At 32.0% G+C, this 23,085-nt stretch overlaps 1 protein-coding gene across 1 annotated transcript; it reads left to right on the top strand.

Moving 5' to 3' along the window:
• The first annotated feature begins 17,404 nt into the window (after window positions 1-17,404).
• Window positions 17,405-22,659, top strand: LOC116006873 (probable transcriptional regulator RABBIT EARS). The gene is made up of 3 exons (XM_031247377.1): window positions 17,405-18,459; window positions 18,588-18,646; window positions 22,563-22,659. The coding sequence occupies exons 1-3, from the start codon at window positions 17,659-17,661 to the stop codon at window positions 22,657-22,659; spliced, it is 957 nt and encodes a 318-aa protein (XP_031103237.1). The 5' UTR covers window positions 17,405-17,658.
• The last annotated feature ends 426 nt before the right edge of the window (window positions 22,660-23,085 follow it).

Genomic DNA, 23,085 nt, shown 5'->3' on the forward strand with positions numbered 1-23,085 from the left:
GCTAAGGACCAGAGGTAGTTGTGATATGTATAGAGCAATAATGCTGCGTTCAAACTCTAATATATATTCACAAGTCTTGATCAGTTAAATTTAGGCATAAGATATGGGTATCAAAGTGATTGTTAAGGGTTTCATTTCCCATCATCTTTTCTTCCTTAACTATTAATAATCATTCACATTCCACCTTACTATCGAACATGCAAAATACTTTCACCAAAACTCATTACACTTACCAAGTATTTGATACCTATACCGATTTCGATTCTCATGTGCAAACAAAACACACCCTTAATTTGTCAATTAATTCAAAATAAGTTAATAGTGTTATTTCCTTATTAATTGTGTCAGTGGTTCCCGCCATGTTTCTCTTCCGGGCACCAAAAGACTTTTTAATTGTTTTTTTTAAATCTTTTTATTAAATGAATTGTTTATACTTGAGGTCAGGTTTGTTGAGTAGTAAGGAAATATAACGAATTTTATTGTTACCTAAAACTCTAAAAGAAGTAAATATCATCTTTCATATGTATATAATTAAAGCTATATAGGCACAATTGATAATGTTAGTTAATGGTTGTACAAAATATTATTTATAATAATGCATAAGGCTTTGCAAATTAGTGGAAATTATAGTGTTCAAGAGGCCGAAGCGGTTTGTATTCGTGAAGCATTGAGTTGGCTGAAAGGAACCGGGATGGGAGATGTAGATATTGAGACTGTTTCTCAACTTGTTTATTATAAATCCTTTTATTTCTACTTTTGGTTTTTCTGATTGATGATGTTAAAGAAGTTGCATCTATGATTGAGGGTGTAGACTTCTGTTTTGTTGAGCGATCTGCGAATCGTGCTGCCCACATTGTTGCTTGGGAAGCCGTTTCTTTGACAGGTTGCGGGGAGTGGTTCAATACTCTTCCTCTTTATCTTGTTGATTGCCTTTTATCTGATTTAATGAATTAAGTTCTTTCTCTCAATAATAATAATAATAATAATAATAATAATAATAATAATAATAATAATAATAATGCATAAGACTTTGCTTGTTTAAAAATGTAACTTTTGCTTATTAAAAAAAATTAAAAGGAAAAGGGTCAAATATGTCCCTAAATTTTATTTGAAAAGTCAATTAACCCCTTAAACTTTTGTAAAATTTAATCAAGCACATCAACATGTTATTTTGGTGCAATGAAACCCAAAAACCGGTTAGTGACCTGCAATATATAATAGAAGGTCACTAGAGTTCTGACGATACTTCGACAATATTCTAGCCAACTTTGATGACATTTCGAACAATTTCGGGACCAACTCCGGCAAAATCAGAGAAGTTGACTAGTTCAACCACTGGGTTGCGTTCTCCAATGAAAATGTGATCCAGTGGTCGCCGTCTCATAGAGAAAGCGACCAATCGACCATTGGGTCTCCATCTTACAAAAAAAGACAACCACCTGAGTCTCCTTCTCCAGACGACCACTGTGGTTGCTTTCTCCACCAGAGAGGGCAATAAGTTATTGCCTTTTCCATGTCCAAAGAAGGCGACCGACATCGTCGCTAGCCATCAGTTTTGTGTGCGGTTCAAGTGCTCAACGACAACGGTCAACCATAACCAACGATGGTCAATGGCAGCTAGTGGTGATCAACAGCGACCAACGAGTATATCGGTAACTTTACAGGTTACTGGTAAATTGAACTTATTTGATCAATTTTAATAAGTTGAAGCGTTTAATTATACTTTTCAAAAATTCAAAAGCCTAATTACAATTTTGTATAAAGTTGAAGGGCCTATTTGACTATTTTCTAAAAAAATTAAAGAGTTTGTTTACTATTGGAGAAATTAAAAATTGAAGATAGGAAAATATAGAATATTTTACTTACATTTTTTTGAATTGAAAATAAAGAATAGCAATGGGATAACTGGAAAATTGCAATAATATGAATGATCAAAGCTTTGTTGGTTTTGATATGAAAAATTAGCATACATCTTTGTGATGAGGAAGGATTAGATATTCCTAGAATATCATTGACATTTTATAATTGTTACTTCAATCCTGTTAAGGACCAGAGGTTATGATATGTATAGAGCAATACATTGCGTTCAAATCTAATAATCACAGGCCATTAGCATAACTAAACAATTGTTATACCATGGACCAATGTCCAACTTACATTATAGATCCTAATCTAAAAATTATATGTCTAATTTGTGATTAACATATTATTATTTTCAGTTAATAAATTATTTATTGTAAATAAATTATGTGTCTATTAATAAGATTCTTCAAAGCTCTTTCTCTGGATCATCCTCCTAGATAGGAAGCTAAGATGAATGGAAAGTTTTCTTGAATTGAACCAAATCAAAAACCCATTACAGCCATGGCTATGGGGACGCCGCCACTTTTGAGGTTTTCTCCTTCGCAGTCTAAGATCCCGACAACCGTTGAGTCTAGTGAGTTGTTAAGATCATTGGCAAAGGTTTTCAAGATTATACAAATCATAAAACTATGAGAAATTGTTTTGATGTACGTACTCTCTTACTGTAAAACTAAGAAACATAGGCTATATATAATTGAGTTTAATCACAATAAAATATCTAAAAGCAACAACAATAGTAAAGGTTTCCACTATGTAATATAGTCACCCTTGTAGCTAGTCTGGAATTCTTCGTTTTCCCCGTCGTTATACTGTGAACTATGGGTCATGGTTGATACTGCAGTTGTGTTGAAAGGATACTGCAGTTGTGTTAAAAGGGAACTGCAGTTGCGCGGAACAGAGGCCGTATCATTCATCTGAAACTGTAGTTGTGTTGAACGGATACCGTAGTTGTGTTGAAAAGGTAGTGCAGTTGTGTTGAACGGATACTGCAGTTGCATTGAACGGATACTGCAGTTGTATTGAACGGATGAATGGCCTCTGTTCCGTGCAACTGCAGTTTCCTTTCAACACAACTACAGTATCTTTTCAACACAACTGCAGTATCATTTATGATCATGGTCCACAATATAATTTGCGTTTCCCCCCAACTGCAGTTTCCTTTCAACACAACTACAGTATCTTTTCAACACAACTGCAGTATCATCTATGATCATGGTCTACAATATAATTTGCGTTTCCCCCCTCCCCCCCCCCCCCCCCCCCCCCNGATACGAAGGCGGGCGAGGTGGTCTTTTTTTTTAAATATATTTATTTATTTATTTATTTTATTAATGTTTTCTTAAATTTTATTTTTATTTAACATTATTAAAATAAATTTTAAAAATTAATTATTTTAATAAGGTAACTACCACGTTGGCAAGGCAAATTTTATTATAGACCATGGATGACAGGATAATTTGATAATTACACTTAATGCAGAGTCAATGCATTTATCGAGAGGTCGAGAGGCTAGGAGTAATGTAATTAATATAAAGTCGTTGTTGTACATATATCGAGGCGTTGCACTTATTAGACTAGAACTAGTATAAATACTAAGCCACTATAACAAGCAACATGGGACACGTTCAAACTCTTATACACGACTATTAGCAATACTATTAGTTGTTTATTCCTTTTGATAAGTATATTCCAATAACATTCTTACTGTCCATGCATTAAAATGCATTCACACAAATAGTGAACTTTATACATACAAATAGTGAACATAGCTTTATTGAATATCAAATTTCTAAGTAATTAATAGATGCTAATAAAGAATCGGATTAGATTAGATTCGCACCCCTAGCTGCTGAAATTTTTCAAATTCACCCTTAACAAATTGAATGCAAATTCATGCCAAATATGTTCCAATCCAATCCGTGCTCACCCCTAATATTTACTTGTACATTTCTTTGAATTGAAAATAGAGAATATAACAATTAACAAACTTCATAGTCTTTTCAAAAAAAAAAAAAAAAAAAAAAAAACTTCATAGTTGATCAGCCCTTTTTTGTTTTTGGGTTTTGAAGGCTGCCATCTAAATGGAGCCCAATTGAAAAGAAATATTGAGAAAGGGTGGGCCTATTATGGGTCATTGCAATAGTCCAATCAAACTTCATAATGGATTAGCCCTTTTCTAAACAAGATAACCCAAGCATTTGACGATTCAGCATCATCTCTTTTAAGGTTTAGAGACCAAATATCTTGGCAAATTATATTGTGGACCAGGGTCCAAAGTGTATAGTGAACTTAGATAATAAAAAAAAATAATGTTATTTTGTTTTAAGTGTCAACTACTCAACTAGTGCATTATATTAAATAATATTTTTATGTATTATGTTCATAATATTTGTTTTATATATATATATATATATATATATATATGTTCATAAACCTGAACCTTAATGTTTATAAATACGAAACTAAATGTATATTAGATGTATTTTTCAATTACTTTATAGTAGGTTCATAATGTTTTTTCTCTATGTTCATAAAAACGAAGTTTAATGTACATAAACATTATATTACAGGCGCATTATCTTTAATAACATTCATCATGTACTATGTTCAAAATATTTGTTTTGTATATCCATACATATGTATTTCAATTAACTTTATAGTAAGTTCAAAATGTTATTCTATATGTTAATAAAAACAAAACTTAATATACATGAGCATTATATAACAAACACAACATGTTTAATAACTATTCTAATTACATACTATACTTACCAAAACTCATTACAATTGCTATGTATTTGATTTCAGTTAATCAATCTTGTTCCAATACTAGTTTTACACGGGCATTGCGCGAACGGGTTAATGGCCAATGTTTATATTTAAATAAATATTTGAAACTATATCAATGCAAGATTATGTAGGATAAGTTTATACATAGGTAATTGAATGTCAAATTTGTTTATTTAAATATGTAACTCAAAGTATATGAATCCAAGATAATATATGAAATTCATTATAATTGTCACTAAAATAAATGTTTGCAACTTTGTAAAATCGATAGTCTAAATACTTGGTCTATAAATGATAGTCTAAATAAATACTACATTTGGTTTGAATTTTTCTAAGTATTTTTAATTCTCTTTTAAGTAACATTGTCATTGTCTTCATCTTTACTATTTGTCCTCTTCCTTTTTGTTGGTAGAGTGTTATTTGTAATTGAATTACTGTTGGTAGCATAGATGACAAAGTCATGCAATGAGATTATGATATAGGAGCTATGGACTTTCCTTTACGTGTTCTGCTCGGGGTTCATTTTGTTCAACCATTATTGTGGATCGATACAGAAATTCCTAGTTTAAGGAAAAAGATTAAATAAATTAGTAAAAATTTGAAAATTTTAAATATGATGTATTTCAAAGATATTAAAATGTAGTTTCTGGCTTCAATTTGTTGCGTAATGGGTTATTTGAGTACTTTCATTGTTAACAATTCAAATTTCCAAAGTAGTTAATATGATTGGTTTTAAACTATTCTTTCTTATATTTTTTCATGGTATTAATAAAACACTTGGTAAATAAATATATAACATTATTTTGTATTATAACTTTGATATTTAATTACAAGATAGTGTAAAAAAAACATAATGGACAATGTAATGAATATCAATTGATGAATTTGAATGTACAGAATCTTTGCATTAAAGAAAATAAAGACAATATAACTAATGAAATTATTTCTTTTATTTAATTTAATTTTTTGATAATGAATAATTTTTTTTCAAATAAAGGTATTGTAGACACATAATTCTAAATTAAAGAAATACATATTATCATTTTTTGTTGTAGCTACTAATTTATTTAATTTAGTAAGAGTAAAATAGAGTGGGGAACTTAATTATGCCAAATTTGATTGGGATGAGGTTCGAACCTCATACCTTTCTTATAGAAATTAATGGGTAAGTTAAAAGTTAACGGAATATTAACGGAGAAGATAATATTTAACGGAAAACTTAATGGATAATCATATAATTAATGATAAATTAGGAAATCTCAAGGAAAAATATAAATTAAATCTAAACAATCGGAACCATCCATTTGATTAAATAATTAGACCGCCATTTTTTCTACCCATTTTAGACTTAACTCTCTTTGGCTCTTATTAGTATAGTAGATATATATATATATATATATATATATTGTATATATAGATTTAAACTAAATACCCACTAAGTTTCAGTTGAAATGAGCAATCTTGGAGACTAAAGAGGACCATCTTTCTCTTTCAAATGTTAATTCATTATTTTCTCCAACCTTGAGAGAGATGTTTAACCTAATATATATTTGATTAGATTCTGTTTTTAGTAACAAATGTAAGTGCTCAGAATCAAACAAGAATTTTTTGTACTTAGTTATGTCGGGGAAGTGAATGGATGCTCTGATCTGTCTCCATATGTTAATCCATTCCTACAATTAAGTATGCTCGCACAGATTTAACTTAGTGATTAACAGATTTTTTTGTGTACACTAACATTTAAATATGTTTGCTGATTTATTGAGTTACTGTGAGTAAGAAGTTATAAAATTATTATAATTTACATTTTCATGAGCCAAAATGTGAACCTATTGGGATGATAAATTTCACTTTTGGCCAACAAACATAGAAGAACTTTCTCATCCTAATTTGATGAATACCTATCTGCTAATGAACTACCATCTTCTGAACTCTTTTATGGTAGATCCTTAGAATTTTTATTTTTTGTTACCTTATTATTAGAAGACTAATGTTTTCTAAGACTATGCCATTTTAGTGCACTTTGTTGCACTCAGGAACTTCTTGAATTTTCTCATCATTAATGTCATTTCCTCCTTATTGTTTATTAGTGAAGTGAAGCGTTTACTTGGAGTGTGTTTGGTTCACAAATGAGAATCGAAATTGTAATGGGAATCAAATACTTGGTAATTGTAATGAGTTTTGGTGAAAGTATTTTGCATGTTTAGTAATATGGTGGAATTGAAATGATTATCAATATTGATGTTTTTTGGTTATGTATGACTTTAGAATGGGAATAAATGTTTTAAGAGTTAATTCCATTTTTGGTCCTAGATTTATAGGTGGCATTCCACTTTTAGTCCCCTTTTATCAAAACATCCACATTTGATCCTAGTATTATTGTGGTATGACCATTTTTGGTCCTCCGTCAACAAAATTGTTGAAATGTCGTTAAATACAAAGGTATTTCGGTCTCCAATTACAGATTTTTCAAAAAAATAAACATAAAAATATAGCGGGGTCAACTTACTTTGTATAAAATTGATTGAAAAACCATTGTATTTAACGACATTTCAACAATTTTGTTGACGGAGGACCAAAAATGGTCATGCCACAATAATACTAGGACCAAATATGGATGTTTTGATAAAAGAGGACTAAAAGTGGAATGCCACCTATAAATCTAGGACCAAAAATTGAATTAACTCATGTTTTAAAAATACAAAAAAAAACAAAAAAAAAAACGAAAAAAATCAAAGCAATTAATGATAATATAATGATATTCAAAGTACCAGAAAAAAAAATCAAAACAAAAATATGAGAAATGTAGCGAGGAGGCAACAAATCAAGAGGTGTCAGATGATGATGGATAAGATAGAATGATGCCCGTTTTTAATTAGAGAATAGAGTTTTTAATTAAATGGGTAATCAAATTACATAGTTGTGTTTTAAAAGATTGTCAGCCAAACAATAACTATGATTTTGATTTCCATTCCTAGTGTATAAACCATGAACCAAACACCTCCTCTGATGAATTTGAAGTCAATGATGTCTCAGATCTAATTAATATTGTGGTTGGTCTATCTTGGACAACCTTTTATTATGTAGCATTTCTATCTCGAAAAGTAGAAAGCATGATCTTTTTTTTTTTTGGAAATACAAAGAGGGGGGGAATACCCAAGGCTGAAAGACAACAAAAAATTGAAAGGAAACAGCCTATGTCATCTCACAAATGAGACACGGAAACACGGCCCCAACTTGGTCATTACAGACTAAGTTCTCGCAACCAGTCGGGGAGAAGCAAAAAACAGTCTATCCGCCCTGCAATCCACAGCCAGGGAGGCCAAAAAATCTGCAACAGAGTTCTGTTCGCGTAAGATGTGCATACCAGGGCCATATGAGGATTACTTCTAAGCAATGAAATCCACTGCATGTTCCAGTTACTTCTCTGAACGTAGCTCCCAGTGTCCTCAGTGAGGGTCACAACCATCTCCTTGCAGTCACTTTGTATTTCAACACTATCAAAACCCTTTGTAGCAGCCCACTGAGCACCCATGAGGAGGGTGGTGAATTCTGCTTCGAGCGGGTTAGTAGCACGAAACGTGAAGGCGCATCCTTTAATCCAACAGCCATCCTTGTTTCTTAAGATTGCCCCCCCGCCTGCAGGGCAGTGGTCACCTCTAAAACACCTCTAAGAAAGCATGATCTTTGAGGTCGCAAAACAACATCTTTGTGATGGTGGTGACAAATTCCTTGTTCCTATGATGGTTACCACTTTTGCATGCCATTCATGGAGCAATGCTTGCAACACCTTCATATTGATATCCTTTTGTGGGTACTCTTTCTTTAAGTGATCATCATTTAAGTTATTAATTTGAATTGAGTCTACTTTTGATTTGAGTTAGATCAAAGTGGATTCAAATTCTCATAATTGAGATAATTAATTTGATATGTTATTCGCTCAAAAATGAATAATTGTTGAATAAAAAAATTAATTTTTAAAGTGTACCATTAAAGTTGGAAAAATGGAGTTTGAAAAGGCTTTTAAGTAGCATTTATCCCACTTATACTAGTATAAATACAATTGAACTTTTTAAGAATTTTGAATGGGAAAAATAGCAATTTTAGTTCCTTAATTATACTAGAATAGACAACTTAGTCCCTTAATTATACATGTGACCCCATTTAGTCCATAAATTGTTTGTTTGGTGGTCATTTTAGTCCCTCACCTCAGATAGCTATTAAGTTAAAAATAGATTTTAAGTCAAAAGCAACATTCAGTAACTTTGTTTTCTTTGTAAATACATTTAAATATCCTTAATGAACAAAAATTATCATATAGCTAAATGTTTTCAAAATAATTTAGGGAAGCTAAGAAAAGACTAAGCTAGTAATAAAATTAAAAAATGCAATACTTTTTAAGTCAAGTAAAGGAATTATTTAGGAAAGCTAAGAAATACTAGCTAAATCTTTTCTTAACTCCCCTTAATCATGTTGAAAACATTTAGCTATATGATTATTTGTATTCGCTAAGGCATATTTATATGAATTTACATAGAAAACAAAGTTACTGTCAGAATTTTTTGACTTAAAATCTATTTTTTCACTTATTTGATGTGTGCGTTGGGAGAAAACTAACGAATTTACATATTTACCCTTCCATCATCTTTAATTTTAACAGCTATTTGAGGTGAGAGACTAAAATGACCACCAAACAACAACTTAGGAACTAAATGGGATCACCGGATCATATGTTTAATTAAAGAACTGATGAGTTGACTATTCTTTTGTAATTGATGGACTAAAATGACTATTCTCTCATTTTGAATCGTCTAACATAAAAGCTCTCTCGCGTACATTAGGGGAGAGTCACAATTCAAATCTCAAAATGACCTATGAATGCTTGGACTTGTGTGCACCAGGGCGAACCTAGCGTGCTGAATGTTTGTAATAAAACAAAAAATTAAAGTAAAAACTTACCATAGTCAAAAGATTAATATTGCAAAAATTAAGTCTAACTACTTATAGAATGGTACAACAAGATAACACAAAAATAACAGTTGAATTGATTTACCGCCCATAGGCCATAACCATAAATGAACATTGTTTTGTTTTAATCACAAAGTAGTTGCCTAGCGGCAGTTCATGGAAAGTTTTTAACTAATTAAGTAATAAACCATCCAATCATGCATCTTTAGCGGTTAAATAAGATTACACTTATGCATAATTAATTCTTAAATAAATGTGAAAAGACATATTTTTCCCACTTGAAGGCTGTGTGAACTGTGAATGTGATAATACTTCAATTGAATCAACAAGTGTCACCTCACACGAATATAATATAATAAACTTCTTAACCTCCTACCTTCGAAACTTCTTCCCCACTTTCATTTTCTAACGTTAATTATCTGCCTGTCTCCCTCACCCTAAATAAACAAAACTAAAATTTCTGTCCTTCTCGTGACTGCGAAACAATTAATGACCAAAATTAAAGTTGGAAAAGAAGACATTATTGATGGAGTTAATAAGACAATCTGGTAAGTAGTTTTATAATATTAAGGTGTTGTACTGTTAATCTTTTTGGTGTTTTTTTAATGTGGTGTTAGGGAAAGGTGACTGTCCTCTCCCTTGTCTGGTATGCTGGAATTATTGAATGATGATGTTATATATATGCAAATTTTAATCACCACTGTATGAAGATGTGTCCAAACATGTGTAACACTGACTCTCTTTTGGATGATCCGATTGAACTAAATCTCAAACTGATCAAACTGAGGTGGGGTTTTTTTTTTTTAAAATTAATAATTTTAGAACAAGTTGTATATTTTGATTGAACTGAACTTCATTACAAATTTCCTTCTCGTTCTTGTTTTATAATAGTTTTTATCTCTTATGGTTTGTCGTTGAAAAATGATACCATTCCCTTTTGTATTTAACTTCTGTGAATTCATGGACATAAAAACAAATAGAGTTTAATGTAGTGACAAATATGAGTCGGGATTTAAGACAAAGCTCAACATATATATTATATAAATGGCATTGTTGTAAAAACCGACCTAGGTGGTAGGCTAGGCACCGATAGGCGCTAGATGCCCCTAAGCCGAGGCGATTTCAGCCCTAGGCAGCTTTTAGTTGGCCGATCGACTAACCGGCCGACTAGCTAGGCGCCGAGTTGGGCGCATAACTCGGCTAAGTCGGGTGCCTAACTCGACTGAATTGGTGCCAAACTCAGCCGAGTTGGCGCTCAACTCGACGGAGTTCTTTTTTTTTTTTTTTTTTTTTGCGTTTCCACCACTCATCTTCTATATTTTTCCAACCATGTACTAAACTAACCATCTAATTAACATATACATTTGACTAGTTTAGAAGATTATAACAGTCTACCCCTCCTAGCCCTTAGTCGGAAAAGTAGAGGCAATATACTCGAATTACTCGACCGCCTATGCGCTCTAAGTGCTAAGCGTCCGACTAGCTCCTAGGGCCTTCTGCAACATTAAATAGTGAGAAATTGTTGTCTATAAACAAATTATTTTACTATAGTTTCATTCTTAATAATTTAATTGGTTAACAAACCATAATTATTGACTATTGTTTATTAACAAATTTCTTGTAGAGTTGTAGTGTTTACCCTAAAGAAGACGACTATGCTCCTACAAGCAATGGGACAGAATATACAAGCTAAGTACAAATCCTCTCAACACATACACTATTAGCTCCACTACTCAACTCCAACGAAATTCTCTACGTGTAGTTTAACTTGATGTCATTTAAAAAACAAATCATAATTTTTTTTTCAAGTTTATTTATGAATGTGAAATTGATACATATCCGGCTTGAACGCGCATGCAGAATATGACTTTTAATTGGAAAAAAAAAATCATAATAATTTTCACTTCAAAATTGTTTGTCCATTTGGTTACGTTTTCACCGTTTACCATTCAGAAATTCACGAATTTCTTCATGACAATAGTGAGTTGGCTTGAGGACTTGAGGTTCATCATCCATTTGACCAGGAGGCTGAATTCAAAAAAGTTGTTTTTTGTTTGTAGTATTTATTTGGAGAATTAATATTTCTTCTCTTATTCTTCTCCTTAATTAACCAATTATTATATTTGTATTTATTATACGTTAATGCGTTATATTCCACAGACCACAGAGAATTGGTCGTTAGACGGTCACCCACTTAACTATTTTTGTGGTTCAAGACATGTCCGAAGTCCCATCCAACCACAATTGCTAGCAAAAAAGCCAAAATAATTGTACACAATATTTGACTTTTTTTCTTCTTTTTTTTTTTAAAACTCAAATTAAAACAAGTTAAGCAAAAGAATTTTGCTGCACATACTTTGGTTGTAAATTATATAACGTGAACTAAGGTTTATCATGTGCATTGTGAATTTTGATCTAAATTATGTACATTCAATTTTAATTGAATGTATATAATCCGTTGACTGTATGCATATAATATGGACCATGGTCCACAATACTCATGGTGAATACTGGTCCATGATATAATGTTTGTACTTTATTTTTCTAAAGTTTAAAAAGATTTTTAAAAGTCTATTTATCATTTCTAAATATTTAACTTTCTCATGACCAACAAAAATGTTATTGCTTTTATCTTTCTTTTTTTCTATTTTTTTTTATAATAGTTTGTATTTTCACTAGGCAAATTCTTTTGGTGATAAAAGAAACTCACAGTAATACGGTCTACATAACACCTTTTTATTAGAGAATGGAGTTTGGAAATATTATTTCCAATAGACTACTTAAGTATACTACCCCTCTCAATAATTTGCATGCATTAGCTTGGGCTGATAAAATAAGCAGTCTTTAATTTATTTTAATAAATATATATAATATAATATAATAAAATGCTGTAATGTGATACTCATTATCATACTTGGAAGATGTTTCTCAATAACATATCCAGAAATAAAATTTTCAAAGCAATTTCCCCAAAAAATGACAAATTTCATACACGTTACACGGACCAATATAATATAACTAATCAGAGATTTGAAATGATAATGATAATAATACTAATTATTAGTTAATAACAATTTAATTTGTGCAATGAAATAATGCATATATATTATATATGGACCACCACGGTATGCACATTATTCCTGGTCAAGCCAATCCATTCAAAATTTGACTGTCGTCCCGTTTTGTACGTTTCTCGTCTTCTTCCCCTTAACACTAACCAGTAGTGGACTTGCTGGCTTCAATTATATTTTCAAAACCAGGAAAGAAGGACAACATTATATTGTGTGGAAGCAATGCAATTTTTTTTTTGGTTTTTAGGTTAAAGACAGACTGGGATTCGGGGAGGGTGTAATTTCCTGTATGTATATATGTGTTGGATAATATAACTTTGCAGGCACACAACCTTAAAAACAGACATCATTTTTAATATTCCAAGGCTAATCATACAAACAATCCAAGTATTAATATTATCATGTATTGTTCATTACTCTAACAAAAATCAATTAAATATAATATTGTATTGCTGGCGCCCGTGGTGTAACGTGTTGGGCATCGGTCGAGTTTCCCCTGCTCGATTCAATATGTGGTGTTATAACTTACCGGATGTGGTTAAATGGTTAATGTTCACATACTTATCACCAATTTAAGAAGGATATGATAATAAGTCAATCACATAATCAAAGAAATGAACTTCGTGGTTAAGCGTGCTTGACCTACTGAAAAGTAAGCATAATACAGCGGATCCATCATAGCATACTCCGGCATGCTTGTAATCTGATCTGAATCCTCCACACATTTTATTTTGTCCATAAAAGACGAAATTCATTGTTCCAAGGACACTCACACTCTGACCTGACTTTTAGCATGTAAGAATAATGCTTATAATGCTACCAGCAAGTTTCCTTCGTTTAAGGCCCAAAGAATTCATATATGAATACATGCAGGAATTAGGGAGACTGCGGAATGTATTTTGGTGCTACACACAAATATTCCCTCGTGATCTTACTTGTGGCAGCAGATAGAACTTGGAACAAGGAATTTATTTGGTATTTAAAACTTTATTTAGTAATAATATTTAGATGTTTTTAAAATGCATAATATTTTTCATCCTCGTATAGTACACTTTGTTCCTTATTAATCATACAAGTTTTACACATATGCGCACCGCACGACTAATTTAATGTCTGATGTCTGTATTTAAATAATTAAGTAATTCAAAATATATCAATGCAAGATTATATAAGAGAAGTTCATTATAGTTTGTATTAAAATTAATGTTTAATTTGCACTTTTCTAAAAACAATTATCTAAATACTTATTGTAATTGGTATGGTATTAGGAAGTAGATACTACTTTTGGTTGGAATTATTCTAAGTTTTGTAAATTCGCTTTTAGAAAGATTTGGCATCCATTGTCTTCGTCTTCATAGCTTGCTTGTATACACACACACCATAATCATGTGCGAACTAAAATGTGCGAGCTTTATACATTAATCCATAAGTATATAATACATTATTTATAAAATGTGGGCAAGGAGACATGATGAATTAAAGCTCTGACAATTACAATGTGAGGGTTTCACTCAATGTGATAGGTGTCAATCTTGTAGACTCTAAACACTAGTCCTTCCACCTAATAATGAGCCGCTAAGTCACGTGTCAATTTATATCGTGGACTAGGGTCAACATAACATTGTGGACCCTTGTTCAAAACGACGTCATTTTGATATTTAAGCTTTAACATATTCTGTAATTTCCTGTTTCTCATGTTTCAACACAAATTTTAATTTATTCTAGATACATAATCATTACTCATAAGGTACAAAATTTCAAAATACGAGACACAAAAACTTTCAAAACAATACACAAACACATGTTATATATTTACTTGTTCTCAAAACTCATTTATGTAGATAATTTATGTTTTATAGGCACATATTTTCATAATACAAGACATGAATTCGTAAAATAAGACACACAATATGTTGTTTGTTACTCAACCACTAATCTATTTCAGGTACAGAATCCATACGCTTAAGGGGCATAATTGCATAACATGAGACACAAAAATGCATAACACAAGACATATAAACATGTTTTATATTTACTTTAGTTCAGGTACATAATCAATATTATATTTTTAAGGTACAGAGTTGCATAACATAAGACAAAAAACGCAAACACAAGATACAAAAGTGCATAGCACAAGACACAAAAATGCATGTATGCTATATTTACTTTATTTCAGGTACAAAATTCATATGTTTAAGGTATAGAATTACATAACATGAGATACAGAAACGCATAACACCGTACAAGACGTACACATATTTTACAGCATTAAAAGAAAACACATGTATCGTGATCTAAACAACAAAAAGTCGCCGTCAAAATCAAAATTCAAAAACGACATTGTATAGGGCCAAGGTCCATACTGTGAACCTTAATCCACAATATAACAATTGGAGTCACGTGATTTATACTTCTACTATTCTGTCCGGTTGGGACGTCTGGGCCAAGTGAATATATTACTGAAGTAAATTGCTCACTAAAAGTCTCTACACGTGTGTGAATCATTTCTAGCTAGGGTCTATTTGTACTAGTACACATGCAACAATACTATATCATTTAATGCTAAAATAATTTTAATTTCTAGCTAACAAATTAAATGGAATGCTAAACTGGATCCTCCTGGTTTTTAAACATTTTTTTTTACCGAATTATGTACAATTTGGAAAAGACAAACGAACCAGTCTTTAAATAACTCAAGTTTTTAACAAACTGTTGAATTTGTCATTTCTATACAATATTTTTAAATACGCAGTGTACCATTATTCAATTTTCATCGTCAAATTGGTTAGATCGATTTGAGGCGAATATCAAAGTCATTTAATATATAGTTTATTCATTCTTGACTTATTTAGGGTTATTGTATTTATTAATTACTTGTAATACATTATACATTATTATATAGAGAAAAAAATTAATTAATAGATGATCTTTTATTGGACAAGATCCATCATAAAATTGAGTAATTAGAGTAATTTTGGTAACAGGTGAATAATTAAAATAGATTGGGTAGTAAAATGTAACGGACCATAATAGGCTCTTTTTGACTACAACGTGGTGTAGCAATCATTATTCTATGGACCAGGTCCACACATTTGTGTGGACCATAAATAAAAAGTATATTTTTAATATATTAAAATTACATTTATTAAAAACTTAAAAACATTATTAGTTCATGTGATACCCTTAGCTTCTAGCATGCCAACCTTGTGCGTCATGTGATATTATATTTCACATATGATATACTACTAATATTTTCTTTTTATTACTAATATAAATATGTAGGGTCACACTTGTGTGAGACCGTCTCACGGATCCTTATTCGTGAGACGGGTCGGGTCGGGTCAAAGCACCATGCAAATGTCATACTTATATGTGCAAATATCATACTTATATGCTCAAATATAACACTAATCAAGAATACAATTGTTGTTACTTATAAAAGAAAAAGTAATACATTTTTCATAATAAGTAATGTTGACAAGTGTCCCTTACTTATAAGAGCAAATATAATACTTTTGAGGAAAAAAGTAATACTTTTAAATTGAAGTGTAAAAGTATTGTATTTTTCCTTAAAAATATTACATTTACCCTTATAAGTAACAAAAATTGTATTCCTGATTAGTATTACATTTGAGCATATAAGTATGACATTTGTGCATATAAGTGTTACAATTGCATATTGACCCGACCCGACCCGACCCGACTCATGGTGAGACGGTCTCACACAAGTTTTTGCCAAATATTTATATTCGTAAAGTACTCACTTTCCCTATTATGATCGAGTAATGTTCTGTTCCAAGTATACTTCGACTGAAAAATACGGTTGAACAGTACTCTTCACTTGCGTTTTTAAATTTAAAAACACTATTTTCTTGGGTAATAAATCTTTTTTTATCTTTGTTTTTTAAGAAAAAAAAAAGGATTTTTTTTTTTTTTTTACATATGTTGAATACTTGGATGGAGGTTTAGAGAATTTAGTCTGATACTTAACATGCTAATGTAACATTAGTTACTATGTAAATATAAATAAATAAATAAAGTTGCACATTTGTTTATATATATTTTGGTATATAACGGTAAACATTTGATTTGACAATTAATTTTAATTAGTATTATAATTTTTAGTACGGTGATAATAAGTGTTTGATTATGGGATAGTAAATAACTAAACACCCAACCATTAAATGTCCAACAATTATATCTGATATACTGAAGTCAATAATCAATCTCAGTAGGATGAGATGATCTGAGTCACGTTTGTGTGAAAGCAGTCTGTTGTCACCCATGCACCAGATGGTCTTACGGGACCCACTCCAGTCATTTTTTTGGATTTCATTTTCAACAACAGGAATGTTACTACTAAACTGTAACAAAATTTCTCGTGTTTCCACCTTAGTTTACCAAGAAATTGCAAATGCATTTTTTTAATCATCAGAAAAACCCGCAGTCACTATCTTATAATATGCATAAGATTTTGATCTTACCAGATAAAAATCACAAAAAATAAATCAAATCTGATCGGCTCAAATTAATAAAGACAATACGTTGCTTTCACTGGGACTAAATTAAACTTGTAACTTATGATTACTGACTGGACAGTAGACTCCAACCTTGGTCAACATATTCTCTTATATTTTAGTGTTATATAAGCCAACGTAGGGGTCTTCTACTACAACAGTGTCTGGTCTTCCGATCCGGAGGCCAACTAAAAATCAAAACCCAGAAACAGTCTATACAACTATACCCACCATTTCACCTTCCTCCCTCTACCCTAGAACACAACTCTTTTGAATTGTTCCTTTCTTCAACTAACCATTTTTTTTCCATTTCCTCCCATGATCCCAATACCCAAAATGGGAACACAACCCAACTACTAGTCATCCTCAAAACTTTTCTTCTATATTAATTCCGTTTTCACTGTTTTTTTTTCCTCTGAAGATCTCGAAGTTATTAAGGTTGTTGTGGGATGGAGCAAGCGAGATGTTGGGTGTGGCCGAAGCGAAAGCTGGATTTGATGGCGCCTTCTCATCAGAACCATCATCATAACCTTCATCCCCTCTTTGCCTACTCGGCGAACCCGTCTTCGAACGGCGGTGATTCGTGGGAGGAGCAGGCGTTTGCGGAGGACGCGGCGGGGGCGCTGGGTGGCTGCGTCTGGCCGCCGCGATCTTACACGTGCAGCTTCTGCCGGCGAGAGTTCCGGTCCGCGCAAGCCCTCGGAGGTCACATGAACGTGCACAGGAGAGATAGGGCTAGGTTGAAGCAATCCTCACCGTCCGTTGAAGCCGACGGCGGAGGTGTTCCCAACGCTAATAATTTACCTAAGTACCCTCCTCCCGCCGCCGGCGGCGGCGGCGGCCATAACTCCGATTCAGATCACTGGATTAGGGTTTCCAATAGTGCCCCGGAAAAATATAAGAACGAGGGATTGTCGGCATGGTCAAACCTTTCGTCGGTGGCGAGTAGGCGGTTTTGTTTAACCTCGGAAGTGAAGAATAGGGATAAGAAGGAGTTAAAAGTGTTGTTAGATTTAACGAAGAGCGCCGCCATTGATGATGAAGCAGAAAACAGCTTGAAAATCGTGGATTCCTCTAGTTGTAGGGATCATGAAACAAGAAGGCCGACAGACGAGGATGTTTCAAGCTGCAAGCGAAGGAAAATGGATGCCAATCCTACGATTGGTTTGTTTCCAAAACCGGGTTTCGGAATCCTCGCTAATCCCGTAGAAGAATTGGATCTGGAGCTAAGGCTGGGTGATCCTCCAAAGGTGAAATAAGGAACCAAAATGGATGATGCAATGGTTTATTGGAACGTTTAATTTCCTCTCTCATTACTCACCTCATCATCAGTATGTTTAATTTTCTCCCTCTTTTTTCTTTTTGCTTTGTTGATCAGAAGGCTGAAAAGCTTGTAGGCTTGGGAATTTGCAGAGTGTATGTAAGAATTCAAGAACAGTACGTAAGAAATCTTGAAAAAATTGTGCACCATCTCTATCTAGCATTTCAGCTAAGAACATTTTATCAAGTATATATATCAGTGCTATAAACAATGGCTTTGAATTCATCGATTGTTACTGTTCGTGACACGTTAAAAGACAATATAATCGATTATATCCATGTCTCCATACAAAAATAACTTGTCTGTTTCTTGGTACTATACTGCAAATTATTCAATTAATTTATGAATCATATATGGATAATTTTACTTGTTACGATCGATGGATTGCATGAGTGCGGCTTTTGGGATCTAAGAATGTTTGGTAGCAAAAACAGATTTAGGTGGTGTCTGGTGAATAATTGTTAGCTGATTGGGTTAATAGGTTTGACTAGTTGATAGCATTGGCTGATTGTAAAAAGATGTTTGGTAAATTAACTTGATTGGGTTAATAGGTTTGACTAGTTGATAACATTAGCTGATTGTAAAAAGATGTTTGGTAAATTAGCTTGGGTTAGTGGATTTGACTAGTTGGTAGCATTAGCTAATTATAAGAAAAAATGTTTGGTAAATTAGTTGTTAACTAGTTGATTACATGTAAAATGACTTTTCCAAAAAATTGACTGAAAAAGCTAATTAATCAAACTTATATTGAATATTTAACCAAGTCAAATAACTAATAGTGGTTAAATAAAATTAAATTGACTGATAAGTTAACTAGCAAATAGGATTTTAAAAAAATTGTTTGAATATCAAACTTTAGAAGAAAATCTCATTCACTATAATCCCAATCCCAAAACATCCAACAAAAGGTACAGTAAACTTGAATTTTTATTTTGTTTGTTTGTTCATTTATTTAAAGTCACTGTTTCATGAATTGAACTAGGTGAATATTGTAATAAGTGCATGTAGTTCTTGATTTCTTTATATATTTTATTCCGGAGGATCTTTTCGAACTTCAAGACTTTAACTTGGTGCTAGTTATGGATCAGATCAGTGGGGGTGAATTGAAATTAAATTATAAAAAGATGCCAAATTTAATGTTACAGTGCCAAATATGTATTGTACCATATTCTGCAAGAATAACTTTTACTTGGAATTGTATCTTTCACTTTCTATTTTGAAAGTTTGGTTTCATGCATGGAAATAATTAACATACTATAAAAACTCGCGGTAAAAGTATAAAAATTTATGTCTAAGAACTTCATGATTCTTAAAAACACAAGTGAAAAAGGTAAATAATAAGAGTTCTATTACATGTAATCCCTATTTTTACTCCTCTTTTAATTTATTATCTAGTGTGGCAATTGATGATTAGTTATCTTCATCATGTAGGTCTCAATGAAAATGTCAACAACAAAATTTGGTGGGGTGGAGGGAATAAAAGTTTGGAGTAGAAATAGCATTTTTCAAATAATAATACCCATAAAATGTGGATGAGATGTTACAAGTCCTATTCAATTATATTTAATCAGCTACTCGAAAATTATGAGATTGTTTTGTCTTTCTTGAGGTCCTACTCAACACGAACATAATTAGTCTCTGTGTGAGAAATTCTAATGCACCTTGACTAATGAAGCATGTGGTCAAACAACAAATAAAAAGGCAAATAATTGTGTAGTCATTATAGTGGAATGGACTTGATCGAGTCGCTTAGAGATGTTGTCAAGAATTTGAATTCATGCCAAGTTAGACCCCTTATGGGAGCTGTCTATTAATCTTTTTAGTTTGAGTTAGTCAACTATGAACAATCTAAGTTAGTTTACTTTCTTATGTTCTTTGTTGATTACGGTCATCCACCTCGACACAAATTCTAGTAGTGACTCTAAATTTTACTGTAAATTAAAATTTGGACTCATGTGTATATAGTAGCACCGGTTTTTAAAAGAGCTATCTTGAACTGTGCTCGGTCCAGACTCGATTAGATTAGTCTCAGTTGATGTGTTAAATCATATAATATATGTGGGTTTTGGTGAATTGGAAGTATTAACTCCAATCTGCATGGGATGAGATGAATCTCATTTTCCCATTCATCAGTACCTCACTGACATTCTCTCAGTAGAAAAATGTGTAAACTAATCCCAGTATAAGTCAGATACAACACAACACAGATTCCCTTTTCCTTTGTACTTTTGTTATCATTATAATCATAATCGATCCCTTGCAGACTAATATATATATATAAATAATATACAAACCCATGCCATGCACTTGTGTTCTCTTCTTCCACTTTTCTCTCAATCCTTACAAAACTGTGCCACCAACTACAAGGAATCAATCCATTTAAGTATTGCACAGTGGCCCATTTTTCTATTAACAAAAAGAATATTATCACATCAAACACTGATAGCCCTTTTTGTTTGTTCCTCGGTTGATGTGTATCTCACCATTAATGAATTTTTGCTTCCTTTTTTTATATTCTTCTGGTTCCCAACTACTCTATGAGATAGGAAGAATTGAGAATTGATGAGGAATAATGATGGAGTATAAATTAATAAGGTTGCATTGTGACATTAAAACCCTAACCTACCCTAAAATTTTTAGGTTCTTATTGTTCACTGTTGGAAGTCTATCATTCCTGGCTACTTTGCCCTAGCTAAATTCTACAATTCTAGAAAGAGAAGTTATTACTTATTCATAATTTTAATTTCTAGCCTTTTCTTTCTTCAATTCATTATTCTCATGTCAATTGGTCATTATTATGAATATATGGTCCCTTATCCGAGGGGCCCTTGGTTGAAATATTCTGATCTCCTATTAAAACCATGAGCTAGCTAGAAATGAATAATATATATATTCTAGTTATTGTAAATTGATTGAATTTTGCTTTTTGAAGTATGTGGGTGTACTGCTGAGCAGAGACTTGAAGAGTCTAAATCTAATATTTTATGCTCGAAACATAACAATGGGATTCAAACAAATGAACTACTCTGATATCAATTCTTAGAATCTATCGTATGTATCATTATGTCAAAAATTATAACTTGTAATAAAGGTGCACCTTTAATTTATTTCCTTATATTTAATTATTTGCATAATAGTTAGTGTCACATTTCAAAGGGAAGATGTTGGCCGGACTCGACACTCCAAGCTTCTATATATCCAATAGGAATAAAATTGTATTTTCACTAATAGGTATAGGTTTAGTTTTGACTTTTGACGTAATAATAAGTGCTTGATGTGACAATAATATGTATAACTTTTGACGTACGTGATGATAAGTGTTTGATGTGACAAGTATAGGAAAACATTATAGGGGATGGGTGATGAAAGTTGGTTCACTCTGATCTACTATTGGAAAGCTAAGGATATTACTCACCAACAAATTAATTTATGAACCCATCAACTGGTCACATGGTGAAATTTGAGAGGAAATTAAAGATATGAACTCATAAATTATGCATTAAACATTACTTGTTTCAAGAGTTACAACGTAACTCAACTATCAAAAAAATATTCTGAAACATTAATTAATACTCCCTCCGTCCCATTTTACCTGTCCTATTTACTATTCATTGGTCAAACCAACTCTTTCTTCATTGCTTATTTTCTTTAGTAATTTTTTATTATTTTTAAATTTAATTTTTTGTGTTTAATAGTACTTTTGATGTAGTTTCTAAATATATAAATTTTATATATTAATACTAAACTTAATATTATGAAAAATTGGATTAAAAATAACTTCAGTCAAGCCTCGTTAAACGAACCAGACAACCAAAATGGGACGGAGGGAGTATTATATTGATCATCAGGAAGGGACACTGCACTGTATACATTCTGGGTTATATTAGAGAGAGAATTCCATATTTTAAGGGATTATTGAAACATTTATTGGGCTGGCAAAATTGGTTAGAATTGAATTATAACAGAGTTCCACAAGCTGCATGTAAGATTGGATATTAATAAGGTGACTGTTTAGGGTTTTGTCCTGATTAGGGTTATTGAGTTGGATGGATCTGATGCATGCAAGCATAAGTTTAGTGCTGGAGAGACAGGAAAGGCACATGGGAGATCAGATGTTTTTGTTTGCTAATCCAAGTTTACAATAATAAATATATAGTGTATGTAGAATTTGGCCAAGAGAATGAGCTGTGTTTTTCACTTTACAGAATTTTGTAATCCCAACACACTCATTTAATTATTTCACTTGTACTGACATTACCTATTAATGGAAAAAATTGATTTCTTGATAGATTAAAATGAATTATATAAAGAATTTGTAGGGAAGGAATGAATGAATAAGTATGACACAAAGATGTAACGTGAAAATTATTAGGTAAAAATTACGAGCATCAAAATTCACTATATATTATGCATAGTACACGTACAAGAGCTACCATGGTCAGGTAGTAAAAGGAAGAGAGAAAATGTAGTACGCAGAAGAAAATTATATGGGACTAATTAAAAGTGAGTCACCCTCTTTGTCTAATCTCTAATCTCTAGCCTTTATATTGTGTTA

This window comes from Ipomoea triloba, chromosome 15 (genome assembly GCF_003576645.1).
Source record: "Ipomoea triloba cultivar NCNSP0323 chromosome 15, ASM357664v1".
In the NCBI taxonomy this organism is placed as follows: domain Eukaryota; kingdom Viridiplantae; phylum Streptophyta; class Magnoliopsida; order Solanales; family Convolvulaceae; genus Ipomoea; species Ipomoea triloba.

Coding starts and splice junctions, on each gene's coding strand:
- LOC116006873 (XM_031247377.1), top strand. CDS start 17,659: ATGGAGCAAGCGAGATGTTGGGTGTGGCCGAAGCGAAAGCTGGATTTG. Junction 18,460..18,587: donor GGCTGGGTGATCCTCCAAAG/GTGAAATAAGGA, acceptor TTTGTTGATCAG/AAGGCTGAAAAGCTTGTAGG. Junction 18,647..22,562: donor TATGTAAGAATTCAAGAACA/GTACGTAAGAAA, acceptor TGTCCTGATTAG/GGTTATTGAGTTGGATGGAT.